Genomic DNA, 17,427 nt, shown 5'->3' with positions numbered 1-17,427 from the left:
GACTTTAGTTTCCTGAGCAGCACCTAAGCTAGGTAACTGAAAGAAACTATCTGAATACTTGAGAGATTGTTCAAAACTCACCTGCTGCACGTACAATCTGACTTGACAGTATCTTATCTTGAGGTAAGCAATGTTGACAAGACTGCTTTGTAGTTACTTGAAAGTGAATTGTTTTAAGATGTAAATTCAGTAAACTTCAAATTAAAAGTAATGCCATGTAATTAAATTCATGCTTTACATAAGCAATGATAGATAAAATTTTCACTATTAAATTGCTGAGGAATCAGAGTTCTCCCTAGAACCCAACAGTATCTGTGCTTCTAAGGATGTAATGTTTTCAAAGAAATATGTTCTGTATCTGAACTTATTTTAAGTACTTTTATCTTTGCAGAACTTAAAACAAAAAAAAGGCTCAAAATATCTATCTAGGTAGGAAGTTCTGTTTTGCACTGTTGGATCTACTCTGTGCATCTTTCCAATCCACTTCCAAGTACCCAAATCTCAGCCAACCCTTTTTAGCATTCATTAATCTTTATGTTCTGGTGAATGACTAAGCACAAGTTTTAAAAAGGTATTCACAAACAGCTTCAGGTTATTTCTTCTTCAATAGAACTGGTGGCACTGAGCACCATCATAATATAGGACACCTCCTTGCCCCCAAATTTTTATGCAATATAGTTATTAATTATCCACATAATTACTAATTTTACCTGTTTTAATGAACGTGCAGCCAAAGACAGAAATATGAAAGAGCAGGTGTTGGAAACATATTATACTCCAAAATCCACTAAATGCTCTATTTCAGAGAGAATATAGTTATCCAAAGGATTCATTTTAAACAGGACTTAAATGAAATCATGATTTTCTCTGTTTTTTATGCAAGCATTACGTCTCATTCCCTTGCCTACTATTATTTCTCTTTTTCTCTTGATTTCTTCGCAACCTATTTAGAGCATGGATTCTGAATCTAGAATTCTGTCCACTGTGAAGTCTCAGAGCAGTTGGTGTAACCTCGGCTGAGACCTTTCTGCTGTATTTTAGGTTCTGTAGTGCAGGGGACACTGAAGAGTTTCATGCAGTTATGTAACTGCCTAGCAGCAGCATGTTGTTTCAGACAGTTATAATCTGTTTTACTGCATGTCATTTTCTGATACTCTGTGTTTTCTCTCTAGCTTATGGTATCATGGATGCTATATAGGGCAGGGGATCTTATTAATGTTTACAAATATCTTAAGTGTGGAAAACAGTGGGATTTGGCCAACCTCTTTTCAGTTGTCTGTGAGGACAGGACAAGGGGAATGGCCACAAAATGGAGCACAGGAAGTTCCGCACCAACATGTGAAAGAAATTCACAGTGAGGGTGATGGAGCACTGGGACAGGCTGCCCAGAGAGGTTGTGGGGTCTCCTTCTCTGGAGATATTCAAGGCTCGTCTGCACGCCTACCTGAGCAGCCTGCTCTAGGGAACCTGCTTTGGCAGGGGGGTTGGACCCGATGATCTCTTGAAGTCCCTTCCAACCCCTTCAATTCTGTGATTCTGTGACAAGCTTTCAAAAAAACGTTACCCCATTCTTGGCATTCAGTGTTAATGCAAGTCATGGATTTTCTGTATAGTACATGGTATTTTTATTTATAATTTCTCTAGCAATACAGTAAACTATCCTGTAATAAAGTGTTAAAATATACACTAAAATAACTGATCTGGCCCAAGAGTTGGAAACTGCAGGCTTTTGCCATATGTGCGTTTTAAGATTTATCATTCTAAGAACTCTTCTCTACATCTACAGAAAAGAAAGGGTCTGCTGAAAAGATAGCAAGAAAACACAGGAAAACACAGTAGTTGGGAATATGACCTATGTGAAGAAAGGAATTACCTTCCTTAGAATCTATTGTAACAATTCTGCTGGCTGCTTGTAAAAGCTCTTTATTGCCTCCTTCATTTTTTGTAATACAACAGTGATGCCATGGAGGTGAGCAGTCAAAAATCAGTATTAGACCTGTGGTAGTATAGCTGGTAGTATGCACGCTCCATTCACTCTACAAACAAAACTGAAGAGAATATTCTTTCATGCTGTATTTTATTTCCTTCTCCTACCCCAAAATCAAGCTCCTTACAAGGAGAAAAATAAGTTATAAATCTGAAACTCCGATAGAAGCCCTGAAAAAAGTAAATAAGAAAACAAATAAACAAAAAGACACAACCCCTTCAAATTAAAGTTCTTAGCTAAGCTCTATCTCAAAAGAAGAAACTAGTTCACATCTATTTTTTTAATATAGTCACTATTTATGAAATTGCTTTTGCTAAAGGTATTAGTGTTCTGCCAGAAAGGAATTAATTTTATGAAAGACTATTTTTAAAAGATATGATTATTTTTTTTAAAGGGCGCAAGTCATTTTAGCCTCATGACTGGCACATTAAGTCATAAGAGAAATGTTCTAGTATCAGAAGTGGTTTCATTAGCAGTTCATCTTCAGCTAAAATATAATTAATGGAACCAGTAATGAATGAGAACAGCTAGGTTGCTTGCTATTGCTGTTGTAGGCTATAGGAATATCAAAATAGTCCAAAACCTGTAAGCCAGTGATAAATAGTGATATTCTAATGATACAAATTCACTGCTCAAATAAAAAATATATATATATGTTTGTGAGGATTCAGTGTCTCTGTACTCCTTCCAGTAATTAACATTTCTTTCAGGTGGCAGGGTAAAATTCCAGACCAATACATTTTCATCACAGCAAAAAGTTATCAAAAATTATGGTTAGATTCCTTTCTATCTTTAGGGTCCTTCAGGAATATAAGGGATTTAATGAAATGCCAGTTTCATTAAAATGTCAGTATCTGGAGCTCATCAGATAGAAATTCTTTAACACACCTCAGTTTTTCTTAAAACAATAGTTACTTTTTCCCTCTCTCTGCATGCAGGCACATGTCCCATTACTGTTTTTTTAATTTTAGTCTTTACTTTACAGGGATATATGGCAGGAATGACTGAACATTTTCTCGTCTCAGTTCTACCTCTGATTTAATAATTTTATTCAAACAAAAATAGTAGCATGTACGGTAATAAACTCACGTAAGATTGCTATCCTGAGTTTAGAAAGGTGTATGCAAGAGACCTATTGAAATCAACCTTAACTAGGAATAAAGCACCTTTACTGAGTCACTGGATAAATTTAAACTAGAGGCTATGGAGAATTTTCATAGGGATTAATCTATATCCAGTGACTGTAATTATACATGGTACATGACACTATGCTACCTTTTTTCATCAGTTTCTCAAAACACATTTAATAGCAAAAATGTAAAAGCTTTCAAAACTTTTACTGGATTCAAAATAATCACCTGCCCCCACCACTAATAAATTTACTAGTAAGTTTACTGCTAATAAATAAACTAGTTATTCTGACTAGTCTGATTTCAAAATAATATAATTTTAAAGGTGGCAATTACAGCTAAATCATCTTTTCCAGATGTCTATTGCCAGCATAAGACTACTCTTTGAAACATTTTGCACCTACTGCCTTTCTCAAACATCTGCTCAAACATCCCTGTCACTATCTTGCCAGCACCAATCTCATACCAAGACCAAAAAATAAGTTAATGTTTGGAAGACCAAAACTGTATGTAGCAAACACATTGACACAGATCTCTAGTATGGCCTACAAGCAGCTTGCTTCAAAATGTCCTGTGTGAAGCAAAGTACTTAGCATTCACATAGGTGCTTTTTAGAATACTAGCAGTAACTCTTCTGAATTGTTACCAATGCCCCAGCAAGCAGTTTGCAATTGGGCAGATTAAGCAACTTTAGGGCAAAGCAATAGCTGTATAACATTCATCAATTCAGGAAAAGCAAAGGGATCAGTGTACTGGTCAGGAGGTTAAAAAAATCAGAAATTAATTACATCCAAAACGTTAGCCTTAGCCCTAAATCACTTTGTTGTGATCGCAACTTGATCATCAGAAGTTTTGTTTGTTGTGGTTGTTTTTTTATGAATACAGTAGGCTATCAGTGCTTATTTGTGGTATAGTAGGACAATTTAGACTACTCAGAGGTAAAGTTTTACATGTTGATGCATATGAAATGAATATTAACTGCTTGACAGCGGCTTTATTACTGGTCTATCCTCTTACTCTTTAGTACTCCTAGCCCATTTTCCATTTATCCAAGATCACTTAAGTGTTCATCCTTAAACAGTGTCCTACAGATTGCTTTTCTCCCCCCACCTCTTTTGCTCCCAAAGATCTTCAGCCTATACTGGTGCCACCATGACTCATTTCTTAAGCTACCACTGGATTTTTTTAAGTGTATATAGAAAAAGAAAAAAGAAAGCCAAACCCTCTTGCAGCTAGCATCAGGCCAGCTCTGTTCATGAAGGCCAGCTTTGGTGTAGCAGGCTTTGCAGTCCATAAGCTTCTCTTTGGCAGAGTGAAGGAGGCTCCTCTGAAGAGGGTGGAAAAAAAATGAACCTAACACAGATGTGAAGAACTCTGAAAAGTCTGTTCTTTTAACTTAACAGAAGGGAAATAAAGAGAATTAGCTCTCCTGAGCTAATTTTATTCCTTTTAGTGCAATATAAATGTCAAATTTCCACTGAAAATAAAATGGAAATGCTAATTTTCATTTGAGATCTGTGATGTAATTTATATCCAAAATTATGTATGCAAAAGAGTCCCATATCCAAAAGAAGGCCCCCAAAAATTTTAGATTCTGAATGTTGTATAGAAACCAATTCAATTATAAAGCACGGGAAATGTAACAGGAGAATAAAGCGCTATGCATAAAACAAAAAAATAAGCATAATGACATTTCTTTAACAACATTATTTAACAATCTTAAAGACTCAAAACTATTTTCAAGTCTCAAAGTGCAAAAATATTTATATCCTGAGTCTATGTCCACTAATCTTAATCTTCTAAAAACATCCAGGAAGGCTCTGTAAGCTTTTGGAAAACCAACCTTTCAACCACTATAAATGCAATGTCTATGTTAAACTTCAGTGCATACTTCATTTCTTCTAGGCTTCTACATTCAAGCAAATGCATCTAGCAGGTTCCCTGAAACAGCATTACCTGAACGTTCTGGGAAAACCTGTTGTGAAAATATCACTAAAGGAATATGTGCACCTCTTGTAATAATGTTCTGCTTTTTTTTTTTTTTTTTTTTTTTAATGTTTATTAAATTATTTACTTTACTTGATGAACAATACTTACACACCAGACCTATGGTGTTATGTTAAACTACCATGAAACTACAGAAAGTAGTATTCCTAGCTGTGATTTTAATGGACTTTGAGCATCTTTTGTTAAAGGCTGTTTCCTGCAACCATGTAGCTCCAATATAATTCTTTAAAACCTGCTTCCTGACTTAAAAGCGATGTAGCCAGTGCAGGCCCAAACTAGAATGTGTCTTCAAAATCAGCCTGAAATTAGTAATTCTAGGTTAGCACCTCATCTGTATCACACCATTATGTTCTTTCACACCACAGAAAAGAACCGCAGTTGCCTGAAGAGAAGTTGTGTCCCAGTCTGCCACCAGTGAAGGTGCCAGGTGCACAGACCATGGGGGAAACAGAGGTACAGTAAGGCTACCTCCTAGATACTTCACTAATCTGCAAAGAGAACCACCCAGTAAAAATTTACATTATTTAGCTCCTGGAAAGAAGAAACTGAACTTTAAGTGCTCTTGTAAGGAACACAACAAAGAACTCACCATCCCCAAAGTAGCTTTGCCTAACTGAGATGGTTATATTTAATTCCCAGATTTAATTTTATCAGCCTAACAAAAAAAAAAAAAAAAAAAGCTTTCAAATAGCTCTTTCAACAAGTGATAGCTTTCCTAATGACTCAATATAATATCCTTTTAGACTTGTGGCCCACATAGACAAGGCTTTCCTGTTGTCAATACTTTAAAAAAACAAAACAAAACACACACAAAAAAAACCCTCTACCAGCAGAAGTGGATTCAGATCATAAGCAGTAATCTCTAATTAAATGCATACAACCTTGGACCAAGAGCATGACAATTGCACATTGCAAACTTGTTCTAAAGCTGCTAAAAGAATGAGTAGCTTCATTGAGCAGCATTTCATTGGGTGTTAAAAAAGAAAAAAAAAAAAAACAAAAAAAAAAAAAAACACAAAACACTATCTAAAAAGATCAGAAAGTCATCTCAGAATCCTCCAGGAATCTGCTGCAGACCTACTATAGACTATTTTGCTATAGACCAAAATCTTGATTAAATGCAGCCATGCTAGTACATATTCAAAAACAGCATAAAAACAGGCAAATACTTGGTCCTACTGGCCACGTAATTTGTCACACATAATCACCTTTCTTTACTTATATTCTGCAAGACAGAAGGCAGAAAGCTCAACTTACCTAATCATAGTTCCAATAGTTCCAATACATATATAGTTCCAATACATTCCAGCATTTGGAGAACTAAGCAAAATGTTCATTTAGATACTTTAGGAATAACTTTCAAAAAACAGGGATTGGAAAAAAAATGAAGGAATGGTCAGACAGAAGCTGACTGTGCTTTCATCTTTAGTCTAATGTAGAATAAAGTATGGTCTAACTAATCATAGTGAAAGGATGAAACTCCATAACTTGAATTGTGAGTTGTAATTAGCTGAAGGCATGTTTTATTGCATTTTTTAACTACAGTTAACTTAATCACTCTGAGAAGAAAAAAAAAAAGACATTTAAAAAAAGAGTGAGAGATGAAAAGAAATGGTACATTGTATCCTGAATTCTTCAAGAGTTCAGTTCACCGTTCCTGAAACTGTTATAAATACCCTTATTTTGCAATGAATATTTGCACATGAGTTACTACCAAAGACAATATAAGAGTAAATGACATTTGCATTTTTCATCTCTGCATAGGGAAGGCAATTTCTGAGGACTGCAAGGCAAACAACTTTGTATAAATACACCACCACTTTTGACGTAATACAACAATATTACTAGTCAGCAGTTCCTTTGTAGGGCTGCCACTTCAACATTCAGGTCTGCTGAAAATAAAGAAGACAATCAAAATTTCTCATAAAAATTCAGAAAAAAAAATTGTAACTAGGATTGTTAGGCAACTAAAACAAGGAGGTTACTATTTGTCTCTGAGTGTAGTTTATTTCCTATTCCACTTCTTTTATCTTAGTTTCAGAGTATTCCATTCTCAAATAAAGACAACCCATCTGTCTCAAAAGAAAGAAGAAACTTCAACATCAACAGAAATTATATCAATAAGATACAGTGTACCAAAGTACACTATTCTGTTAGACTGTTAAAAGGAGCTTGATGTATTTTATATTAAATCACATTAGTAAATGCCAAACACCTCAGCAATAATTCTGAAATATGAATGTCAAAATTTGACACCACTAAGTCCATCTCTGACTGCTAACTTAATTACATACAGCTAGAATTCTCAGTTATGTGAAAAATCTCAAAAGACTGCAAAAACATACAGCTCAGAGCATCACCACTACACAAGATCAGACAAATAGCAATACCTCTTTGTTTTGAGAACAACATCATTAACAAGTTGTTCTTAACAACTTGCACAATCCCATTCAGAACGTAGGGTGGTGAGAAAACTAAACCAGTAACTTCTATTTCCAGTATATTTGCATAATGCATTTAAACCTTTCCTCACATCACCAGTAACTCCAGACAAAAATACTGTAATGTTCTTCCCCAGATCCATGTGATGGCACTGGCACTGAAGATGCAGCAGGGGTGAAGTATGTTTCCTTTAGAGATCTCCTGGGTTGGCTCATCATGTCATTTTTCAAGAAAAACATACAATCCATATTTGATCTGAAGGTCAGATCTAGTATAGATTATAAACAAAGAAATAAAGCTCCAAAGGTCTCATTCCAGGGCTGTTACAAATATCACCTCTAAAGACAAATTCAAATTCAACTTTTGGTAGACAAACTACAGGTAACCGAATGTTCTTGGAGTTAAAATGTATCAAAAAAAAAAAAAGCTGCTATTCCAAATTAAAGACTTCAGGTGGATAAACAAAATACAAATTTTACATTTTTGTTGTGTACTAAGGTTCCTGTAAGAGGCATCCTGCAGAAACAATTTGAGCTGAAGAAAACCTGTGGATACTACACCTAAGCCTAGTACTAACGCCACTGAGGAGAATTCATTGAAATATTTATGCTACCTAATAACTGTTCCTTCTACAGAGGTTAACAGAAGTATTGCTGCTGTTTCTTCTCATCACCCAAGACTTTTATTTAAGAAATAACCTCCCTCAAGCTGAAAACCCTGCTTCTACTCTTAAGGAGACGCTATAGCAGAGGAGTGCTCTTCTGCAATTCTCTGCATAAACTAAAACAAAATAATAATAATAATAATCCCTCTTCCATTTTCAAAGGAATTGCAACCATTGTGTCCTTGAGAAAAAGGCTGAAGCGTGGACTATAGCAACCTACACCTCCGCATCCGCGAAGTCTTGGCTGCCAGTTCCTATGGTGAAGATGTAAGAAGGGCATTTGTAGCCCTTATCAAAGATGATTCTCTCTTGTCATATCCAGTTACAAACAAGTTATCCCAAGCATCGTTACTCTGCACTAAGTGCTGAAATACACAATTTTTTTAAAACACAATGAAAAAACAAATTAATAGAGTTGTAGTTCCTCCTGGCAAAAATAAAATAAAATAATCAAGATTTGGAATCAAGAAAGTAAGTATCTGGAAACTGCCTATATAAATCTGAAATCTGTTTAGTCAGGTTAAGAAAGACGGAAAGAATAGTTCTTGGAGGTTGACCTCTATGAGACAGTTTGTGTTTATGAACTTATGTAGAAGTTAAAATTTGTACACTTTTTGCAGGATGTCCTATTGTAGAAGACAGTAATACAGAACTGTCCTAAAGGTTCCCCATCCCCATCCTTTGAATGACCAAGATAAATTGAGAATGACTCACAAAAAGGCATTTTCCTATGACTGATGGTAAATAGCAATTGCACACCTGAAGATTCCTAGTCATCTAGATTAAAATAGTAATTTAAATTTCAAGATAAACTAATGTAAGCAATGGGAAGACGGTAAAATGACAGATCTCTAACTCCAAGACTCCAATATAAGATTAATGAATACCCAAACCTTGATCTTCAAAAAAGATGCACAGTTCTGTGTGATGAGTTTCTTCTCACAAATCCAATGAAAAAAACTTAATACACTAGCTGATAAAGGCTTAAATGCTTGTCATTTTTCAACTGTGTAAAGATAGAAATATAATAACAATCCAAGCACTTTCTGCAGAAGAATACAAGTGCTTCCTGTTTTGTTGAACAAGATTTTTCTTTTCCATTTTGATAACGAGTTAAATCTAACTAATGATGTAAATGCTCAAAACTCTACTTGCAATTTTTAATAACAACCACCTTTTCACTTGTTCAAACAAACACACAAACTGTGACTGGGCAAGCAGTGAATCTTTCTAATATTCCTACTACTATATCTGATGTCTCACTGGGATGTATAATGATTAGTCTGTTTAAATAAAGTGGTTAAGAGACAACCATTCTCACAGACATATTGTACATGTATAAATGTCTGCTAAACTTTTTATCTTTTTAACTAATGCTTTTAAAATTATATTTGATAAGATGTTGTAACTATATATTCCACATCTGATGCATTAATATGGATATTTACGAGAAATATCTATGCCAACTCACACCTCAGTAAAAGCTTATAATCCTAACATACCATAGCAGTCAAACAGAGCAAATAGAAGAGCAGCCACCAGAATGTCCTGAAAGAACAGGCATTTTCCTCTGTTTTTTTGAAACTGAATGTAGAATAAGCCATAAGCTGATAAAATTAGTTTATTTTGGGCATTTCTGGGGTAAGGATTTCCATAATAAGAAAATCCTTTAACAACCTACAGTCTCAAAACACTTCCCAAATCACTTTGGTATACTCAGATCTCAGACTCTGCTTCACCCTAGCTGTCCCACAATCCTGCTTTTCAAGTTGTAATGGCTTTGCTTTGGTACCTGTATAGCACCTGCATAGGAAACACATCTGGAAATTCTGTTGTTAAAAGTCTCGTTTGGCTTCATTGCTACTTTCCTAATTTTTTGGTTGCTAAGTTTCAGGTGTCCTGAAGAAGGACAGTTTCAGCCTGTCCTTCTGTGACTAAAGTCCAGGTTAAACACAAGCTACAGACAGTACAATTTTCCATACAATTACAAGAAATAAAAACATTAACTTGAGTATCATTTTATAGGAAACAAATGCTGTAACTTGCCATCAAGAAGGTGGCAATTCTACGTAAATTTTAATTATTTATATCCACTCAAATAAGCACCCTCTATAAGCATAAATATTATAATACATAAATTTGAATAAAACTATTCAAGTACATTTTTGGTATTTTCACTTTGGGGGTTTCATTTGCGAACCTCTGCCATCAATTTATTTATTCCAAAATTACGTTTACTATTGTCACAGAATCACAGAATCACAGAATCACAGAATTTTCTAGGTTGGAAGAGACCTCAAGGTCATCGAGTCCAACCTCCAACCTAACGCTAACAGCCCTCCACTAAACCATATCCCTAAGCTCTACATCTAAGCGTCTTTTGAAGACTTCCAGGGATGGTGACTCCACCACTTCCCTGGGCAGCCTGTTCCAATGCCTCACAACCCTTTCTGTAAAGAAGTTCTTCCTAACATCTAACCTAAAACTCCCCTGGCTCAACTTAAGCCCATTCCCCCTCGTCCTGTCACCAGGCACGTGGGAGAACAGGCCAACCCCCACCTCTCTACAGCCTCCTTTAAGGTATCTGTAAAGAGCAATAAGGTCACCCCTGAGCCTCCTCTTCTCCAGGCTGAACAAGCCCAGCTCCCTCAGCCGCTCCTCGTAGGACTTGTTCTCCAGGCCCCTCACCAGCTTCGTCGCCCTTCTCTGCACCCGCTCAAGCACCTCGATGTCCTTCTTGTAGCGAGGGGCCCAAAACTGAACACAGTACTCGAGGTGCGGCCTCACCAGAGCTGAGTACAGGGGGACGATCACCTCCCTAGCCCTGCTGGTCACGCTGTTCCTAATACAAGCCAGGATGCCGTTGGCCTTCTTGGCCACCTGAGCACACTGCTGGCTCATATTCAGCCGACTGTCCACCATCACTCCCAGGTCCTTCTCTGCCTGGCAGCTTTCCAACCATTCCTCTCCCAGCCTGTAGCTCTGCTTGGGGTTATTGCGCCCCAGGTGCAGGACCCGGCACTTGGCCTTGTTAAACTTCATGCAGTTGACCTCAGCCCATCGGTCCAGCCTATCCAGATCCTCCTGCAGAGCTTTCCTACCCTCAAGCAGATCGACACACGCACCTAACTTGGTGTCATCTGCGAACTTACTGAGGGTGCACTCGATGCCCTCGTCCAGATCATCGATGAAGATATTAAAGAGGACCGGCCCCAGCACCGAGCCCTGGGGGACGCCACTAGTGACTGGCCTCCAACTGGACTTGGCTCCATTCACCACGACTCTTTGGGCCCGGCTATCCAGCCAGTTTCTAACCCAACGAAGCGTGCGCCAGTCCAAGCCAAGAGCAGCCAGTTTCTTGAGGAGAATGCTGTGGGAGACGGTGTCAAAAGCCTTGCTGAAGTCAAGGTAGACCACATCCACAGCCTTTCCCTCATCCACCCAGCGCGTCACTCTGTCATAGAAGGAGATCAGGTTCGTCAGGCATGACCTGCCTTTCATAAAGCCATGCTGACTGGGCCTGATCGCCTGCTTCCCCTTCAAGTGCTGCATGATGACTCTCAGGAGGATCTGCTCCATGAGCTTTCCTGGCACTGAGGTCAAACTGACAGGCCTGTAGTTTCCTGGGTCTGCCCTCCTCTGTCAACAACATATGACATTGCCTCAAGCAATCATATTTCTTTTTTCCCCCCAACTACAGAAAGACAAGAAAACAGTCACGTTCTAATAAGAATCCAGCTTCTTGAAAAGAGCACTCTAAAGAACAAACCAGGCCCCCAGTCATTCTCACAGCAAAGTAAATCTCATAACTATTGGCACATCCGCATTTTTAATCTCAATCTGTCAGCACAGTAGAACACGTACACCAGCATACTTACAGCAATATTCTGATAAATCCTACATCGCTATTACATCGTAAGCAGCCTTACATAAACAACATGCTTTGGTATCCACAGATAATAGGCTGGCTTTCCAGGTAACACGCCCAGGCAGCAAACACCACAGAGGTGCCTGAGAAAGGGAGCAGTCTCTTGTGCAGATCCCTCCCTACCTTACAGGTGACTTGTTTTAAGCCAGTTAGAAAGTGAAATGTGATTTTTTAAAAAAATCACATAATGTGATATAACGTGCATAATACCACATCCATATACCACACTGCATAATACCACAACATATCATATACATGAAGGTATCTGTCAAGTTAAACATAAGCGTCGTATCATTATTAAGTTGTTCTTAACAACTCACAATCTCGTTCAGAATGTAAGGTAGAAACAATGAGAAACCTACTAATTGTAGATGAAGTCTTCAGTACAATGTAAAAGGTGTTCTCTCAGTGAGTTTTTGCATATCCAGGAAAACTGTTCAATATTGCAGACATTATTGGCAATGAAAACAAGGAAACATCTAATTGCTTGCTGTTATAAAAGTAACGCACAATAAGAGTAAGAAAACCTGTTCTTTTTGCAAGAGTTCAATTACAGTCAAAACTTATGATCCAGTCTTGCAAGCAGTAATACTAAACATAAATCCTACATGAATTTCATTGAAGGCAGTAACACTACACGGATGCAACATTCTTGCTGAGATGTTAACTTACAGCCATTACAATGGCCTGCTGTAAAGCCCACTTCTAAGTTACTCAGGAAGGAAAAGTCTCCAACTTCCAAAACCTAATCCTGTAAAACACAAATGACCAAATTCAATGAAAAATAAGTTATGTGCATAATGACAATCTGTACTACCCTTTCTACATGAAAATGTTGCAATAGCTAGACTTGGACATAGCTATTACACATCAGCTACGATGCTTCAGCTAGATCACGTTTCAAGAACAAACAGAGCTACCATGCAAGCAACTTCAGGATTGCTTTGTGGTCTGTAGTATAGGCATTAGAGTAAAACACAGGGCTCTCAGCTTAGAGAAAACAGGAATATTCCAACCTTCACACCCCCAGGCTGCTAGGTCATGCTTGACCATCAAAGCTGCAAACTTCATAACTGGCATGCATTTTTAGGGTCCAGATAAAACTCATTAGTAGTCAGAGACCAGAACCAATTCTACCCATTTCAACCACATGCTCTCATCCTGTTTTATAATGACAGTACTTGATAAACAATAGCATTAGCTATTCAGAAATACTTAATTAATGTGCAAGAAGAATAACATTATATGATGGGAAGTAACAAAAGAATCATAAAATGCTTTAGGCTTGAAGGGGAGCTCTGGAGGGCAGCCAGTCCAACCCCTCCACAAAGCAGAACTCACTTCAAAGTTAAACTCTGCAGTCCAGAACTGTATCTCATTAGGAAGTTTAAAGGAGGATGAGCTCGGAAGTACAGCACCTTGCAGTTGCCTCACACAAGAAATGAACTTCAGAACTCACTTGTTCATACCCTTGATCACACCCTGAACATCCTTACTACCATCCTTACATACCTTACTAGCCAAGTGCAGTGCATTAAGTCCCTTATACAAAGGAAACTTTTCATATATAAATCATTTCTCCATTAATCCAATAGCCTGGTCTATTATAGACAAAATTAAATTACATCCAACTGCATTACCTTGATACAAAGCAAGAGATGAGACTATTAAAATTGTGAAAACAGTGAGCATATGCCTTTACATGTGACCTTTTCACCAAGGGAAGGTATCTGCTTTCATGGTTGTAGTAAACTTTTTAAGGTAATGCACATGTTCTCAACACTCTGAATAACGGCTTCATCATTTATTTCCACAAACTAGTATTTGCTGAAAGCTTTCAGCATGGGACGAGCTAATGGCAACCACTGGAAGGGGTTCTGCACACTTAAAGGATTTACAGTCTTAATGATTCTGCAATCTTTTCCAAAGTCTGCAAGTTCTACTTTTTTCTTCCTTTTTTTTTTTTTTTTTTTTCCTCTTCTTCTTTTTTTTTTTTCTTAAGTATGTTTCAAACCTCCTTAGGAAGTAGTCTGTTGGACTGCAAATACGTGCACTACCTGAGAAGGTAGTCTACCTGAGAAGGTAGCCTCAGGGAAATAAGATTACAACAAAAGCAGAAAAGCAGGAAAATTATATTCATCTCATTCAACTCTATTTGATGCTGTGAAGCCTGAAGTGCAATCATTTAAATTCCTGCATTTATTACATATATCAGCAATACTCAATACAAGGAACCACTGACTTTAAAGTACTGACAGTGATGGGATATTCCACAATAAGGTCTACAAAGCACATCAAAGGCAGAAGAGGCAAACATTAACAGATGCCGACAACAGAATATTCTAGCAACATTTCGGAGACACTTAAACAACAACTTTTTCCTTCCTTAAAACCCTTATGACAGCAACTTTTCTTGGCCACTAAAAATGGAAATCAACTGACATCTTGGGCCCTGTTTATGCTTTCTGGGACAAAACATTTCATCCTCTACAGAAACTATGGTCATCCTAGAGAATTCTCTGGTCCAGGTCAAGATGAAAGAAAACTCTTCATTCAAAAGCATTAGTTAAACGCTAACTGAACAGACAATGAATCCCCAAAACACCTGCTAATTTGAACAGGTGATTGCTAGTTTTCTTAAAAAAAAAAAAAAAAAAAAAAAAGTAGACCAAACACAGTTAGTATCAAAGTACAAATACAAGGCACTCACAATCTTCCTATTCCCATTTTAAGCTCTAAATGTGACACTGCCGAAAAGTGGTATCCTAATATGAGATGTTTTAAAAGACAAGGCACAGAAGTTGTCCAACACAGTTGGGTTTGGCAGGGAAGTGTTATCAAGTATAAAAAAAATAGGGGATACACGCAGCTGTGTCTTGACAAGTTATCTTTCTAGTATTTATTGAGAATTCAAACACTAGCTTACACATACTGCTCTCTATATGGATTACACTTCATATCCCCTAGAGTATCAAAAATTATGTCCCTGCAGTAAAGAAAACTTGCATTTCATGATACCATGGATGCATCTGAAATAGTCATTCCTCTCTTAATTATCTGAACACATAATAGTCTGTTTGAATAACCTTCTGGAAGTGGTAACACCTTGGAAACCACAATAAACTTGTAACCACATGCACAGAATTTTCTTGAAATGGCACTGCTTTAACTCAGATTATAAAAGGGAGGAGAAAAACGCTACTAGGAGACACGGCAGCCAAGCTCTCACTGGGAAAAGTGGATGGTTTTCTGTAAACAAGACTCCAGAATGATTGTATGACAATTATGTGATTTTGTTACCCAGTGTCAGAACTCTGACTTCAGCATATATTTCCACAGTACTACCGCATCATGAGCCACCTGGGACTATTTTGATCAAGCAAATGCTTCATTCATTCTGAATTCAGGTGAATAGGGAGGGCAGCAGCTAGCTGTGCTCAGAGGAGTGTCATTACCATGCAACTCCCTTTATGAGGATATTCTAGTTTCAGGTTTTTGTCAGGAATAGAGCAGGAGTGGAGACAACATTAATTTTCTATTTACTGACTTAATTTCTATAACATTATTTAAAAGGCTATCTTGAGCTCTGGAACCACATTTTTGTTGTGTTACTTTGTGTGGTGCAATAAAATTAGTATTTCTGTAGTATGGTAACATCAATTAAATTCACTTTTTAAGCAGAAATTGAAAGAAAGACAAGAAATTAGCAAGATCAGTAGCAAGACCTGTGCTTTTGTAGCCATCTTGCACCAGCACACTCGGAATTATTTTGATTGGAGTACCAACAGCTCTACTTGATTTTTCAGGGAAATTTTCAGAACGGTATGTTTATGGCCAGGTTTATGGCACTCTTGTGCTGGGTGTAAAGAGAACTACACCTTCCTTATCTAAGACATCAGAATCGGTGATACAGGTTCCCAGCGCTGGGGAGATTAGCTGCTGGATCCACAATTTTGCAGCACTGTTGCACTAAGATCTTCCCACTGCATTTCTATATAGAAATAATCTATTTTGCCTTTGGTGCAGTGCAACAGAAAAACTTACCTTCTGTGTTATTATAGCAACGTTTTGAAGCTGTGCTAATAATAATCAAATCTAGATACCCAGCTTTTACCCAGACAGCTGATAACAAATCTGAGCTGCTTTAAAACGACAGGTACAAGCGGAGCTGTGAGAAACGAGGAGGGGGGTATTCTGCCAGCCCTACATTCTCCTCCCTTCCTTTTAAACCCCACCCCGCCCCACCACAAGAAAAGTCAACCCCCTTACCTGATAATATCGTCGTTGTGCCCTAGGAAGAATTTCTGGCTGTGCTCTCTGGTGTTATAAACCACGCCGACTCCAGCCACGAAGTAGACTACCTCTTTGCCCGCCGTGTAGTACAGGTTGTTGCGGCATTGGTGACCCCTGTACCCGTAAACCCACTCCAGACGGAGCTGGCATCTAGGAGCTGTCCGATCCGCCATGATAACCAATCCCCTCTCCCCACAAGCACGCACAAAACCTGGCGCTGCCCCCTCCTCCCGTTAACTCCTTCCCCGTCGGGGTTTTCCCCTTTAAAACGATAGCGGTCCTTGCCCAGCTGCTGAATCTTCAGGTGGCACTTGCCAGCGACGACCGTAAATGCAAAACGCATTCGCGGATCGGGGCTGCTGCTACCGCCGCCGCCGCTCCTCCTGCTGCGCTGCCACCATAATCTGCTGCCGCCCAGGGCGAGCCGCCGCCGCTCCCCGCTGCTGCGCGGCCCCGGCAACTTCTTGCGGAAGAAGGGAGATAACAAAAATACACCTACATAAACAGCAGACAGGGCTTTTTGCTTTCCGAAGGCAAAGTAACTTCTGTGCGTCACCGCCACCTGCCAAAGGCTCCCTGCTGCAGCTCTCGTATTGCACCTTCTCGTCTTCCTGCAAAAAGCTTCCCGGGTGTTCTTCTTGCTAAGATTTCTATCTTTGGATCAAAACTGAAAGAGAGGGGGAAAAAAAAAACGGGAAAGAAAAAAAAAAAAAAAAAAAAAAAAAAAAAAACACCGTGTTTTCAAACCGCAGAATGCATGTGTATTTAAAATGCAGGGGGACTACTTTGACTGGGGGGGGACACTGCTTGGATGTGTGCTGTGGCAGCACTGAGGGGTTAGGGTCTCCTAAGCCTTTCCAGCAGGATCCAATGCTCTCAGTCCTCATATAATGTACTATGGAAAGAGGATTTACATACAACATCCAGAATAAATATGATATGATATTACCCTATCTATCCTTATTCCCCAGACTCC

At 38.3% G+C, this 17,427-nt stretch overlaps 1 protein-coding gene across 4 annotated transcripts in view; it reads right to left on the bottom strand.

Annotated features, from left to right (window-relative positions):
* Positions 1–17,083, bottom strand: part of EML6 (EMAP like 6) — a 127,994-nt gene extending 110,911 nt beyond the window's left edge. For all 4 annotated transcript variants that reach the window (XM_084514059.1, XM_084514058.1, XM_084514060.1 and 1 more), the window contains exon 1: positions 16,428–17,083. In XM_084514059.1, coding sequence (XP_084370185.1) covers positions 16,428–16,624 — 197 coding nt within the window. In that variant the 5' untranslated portion in view covers positions 16,625–17,083. The remainder of the gene's footprint in view (positions 1–16,427) is intronic.
* Between the last annotated feature and the right edge of the window lie 344 nt (positions 17,084–17,427).

Source organism: Aythya ferina (assembly GCF_964211825.1).
Source record: "Aythya ferina genome assembly, chromosome: 3".
Lineage (NCBI taxonomy): Eukaryota > Metazoa > Chordata > Aves > Anseriformes > Anatidae > Aythya > Aythya ferina.
The sequence above is the reverse complement of the archived record's forward strand: the minus strand, read 5'-3'. Positions and strand labels throughout refer to the sequence as shown.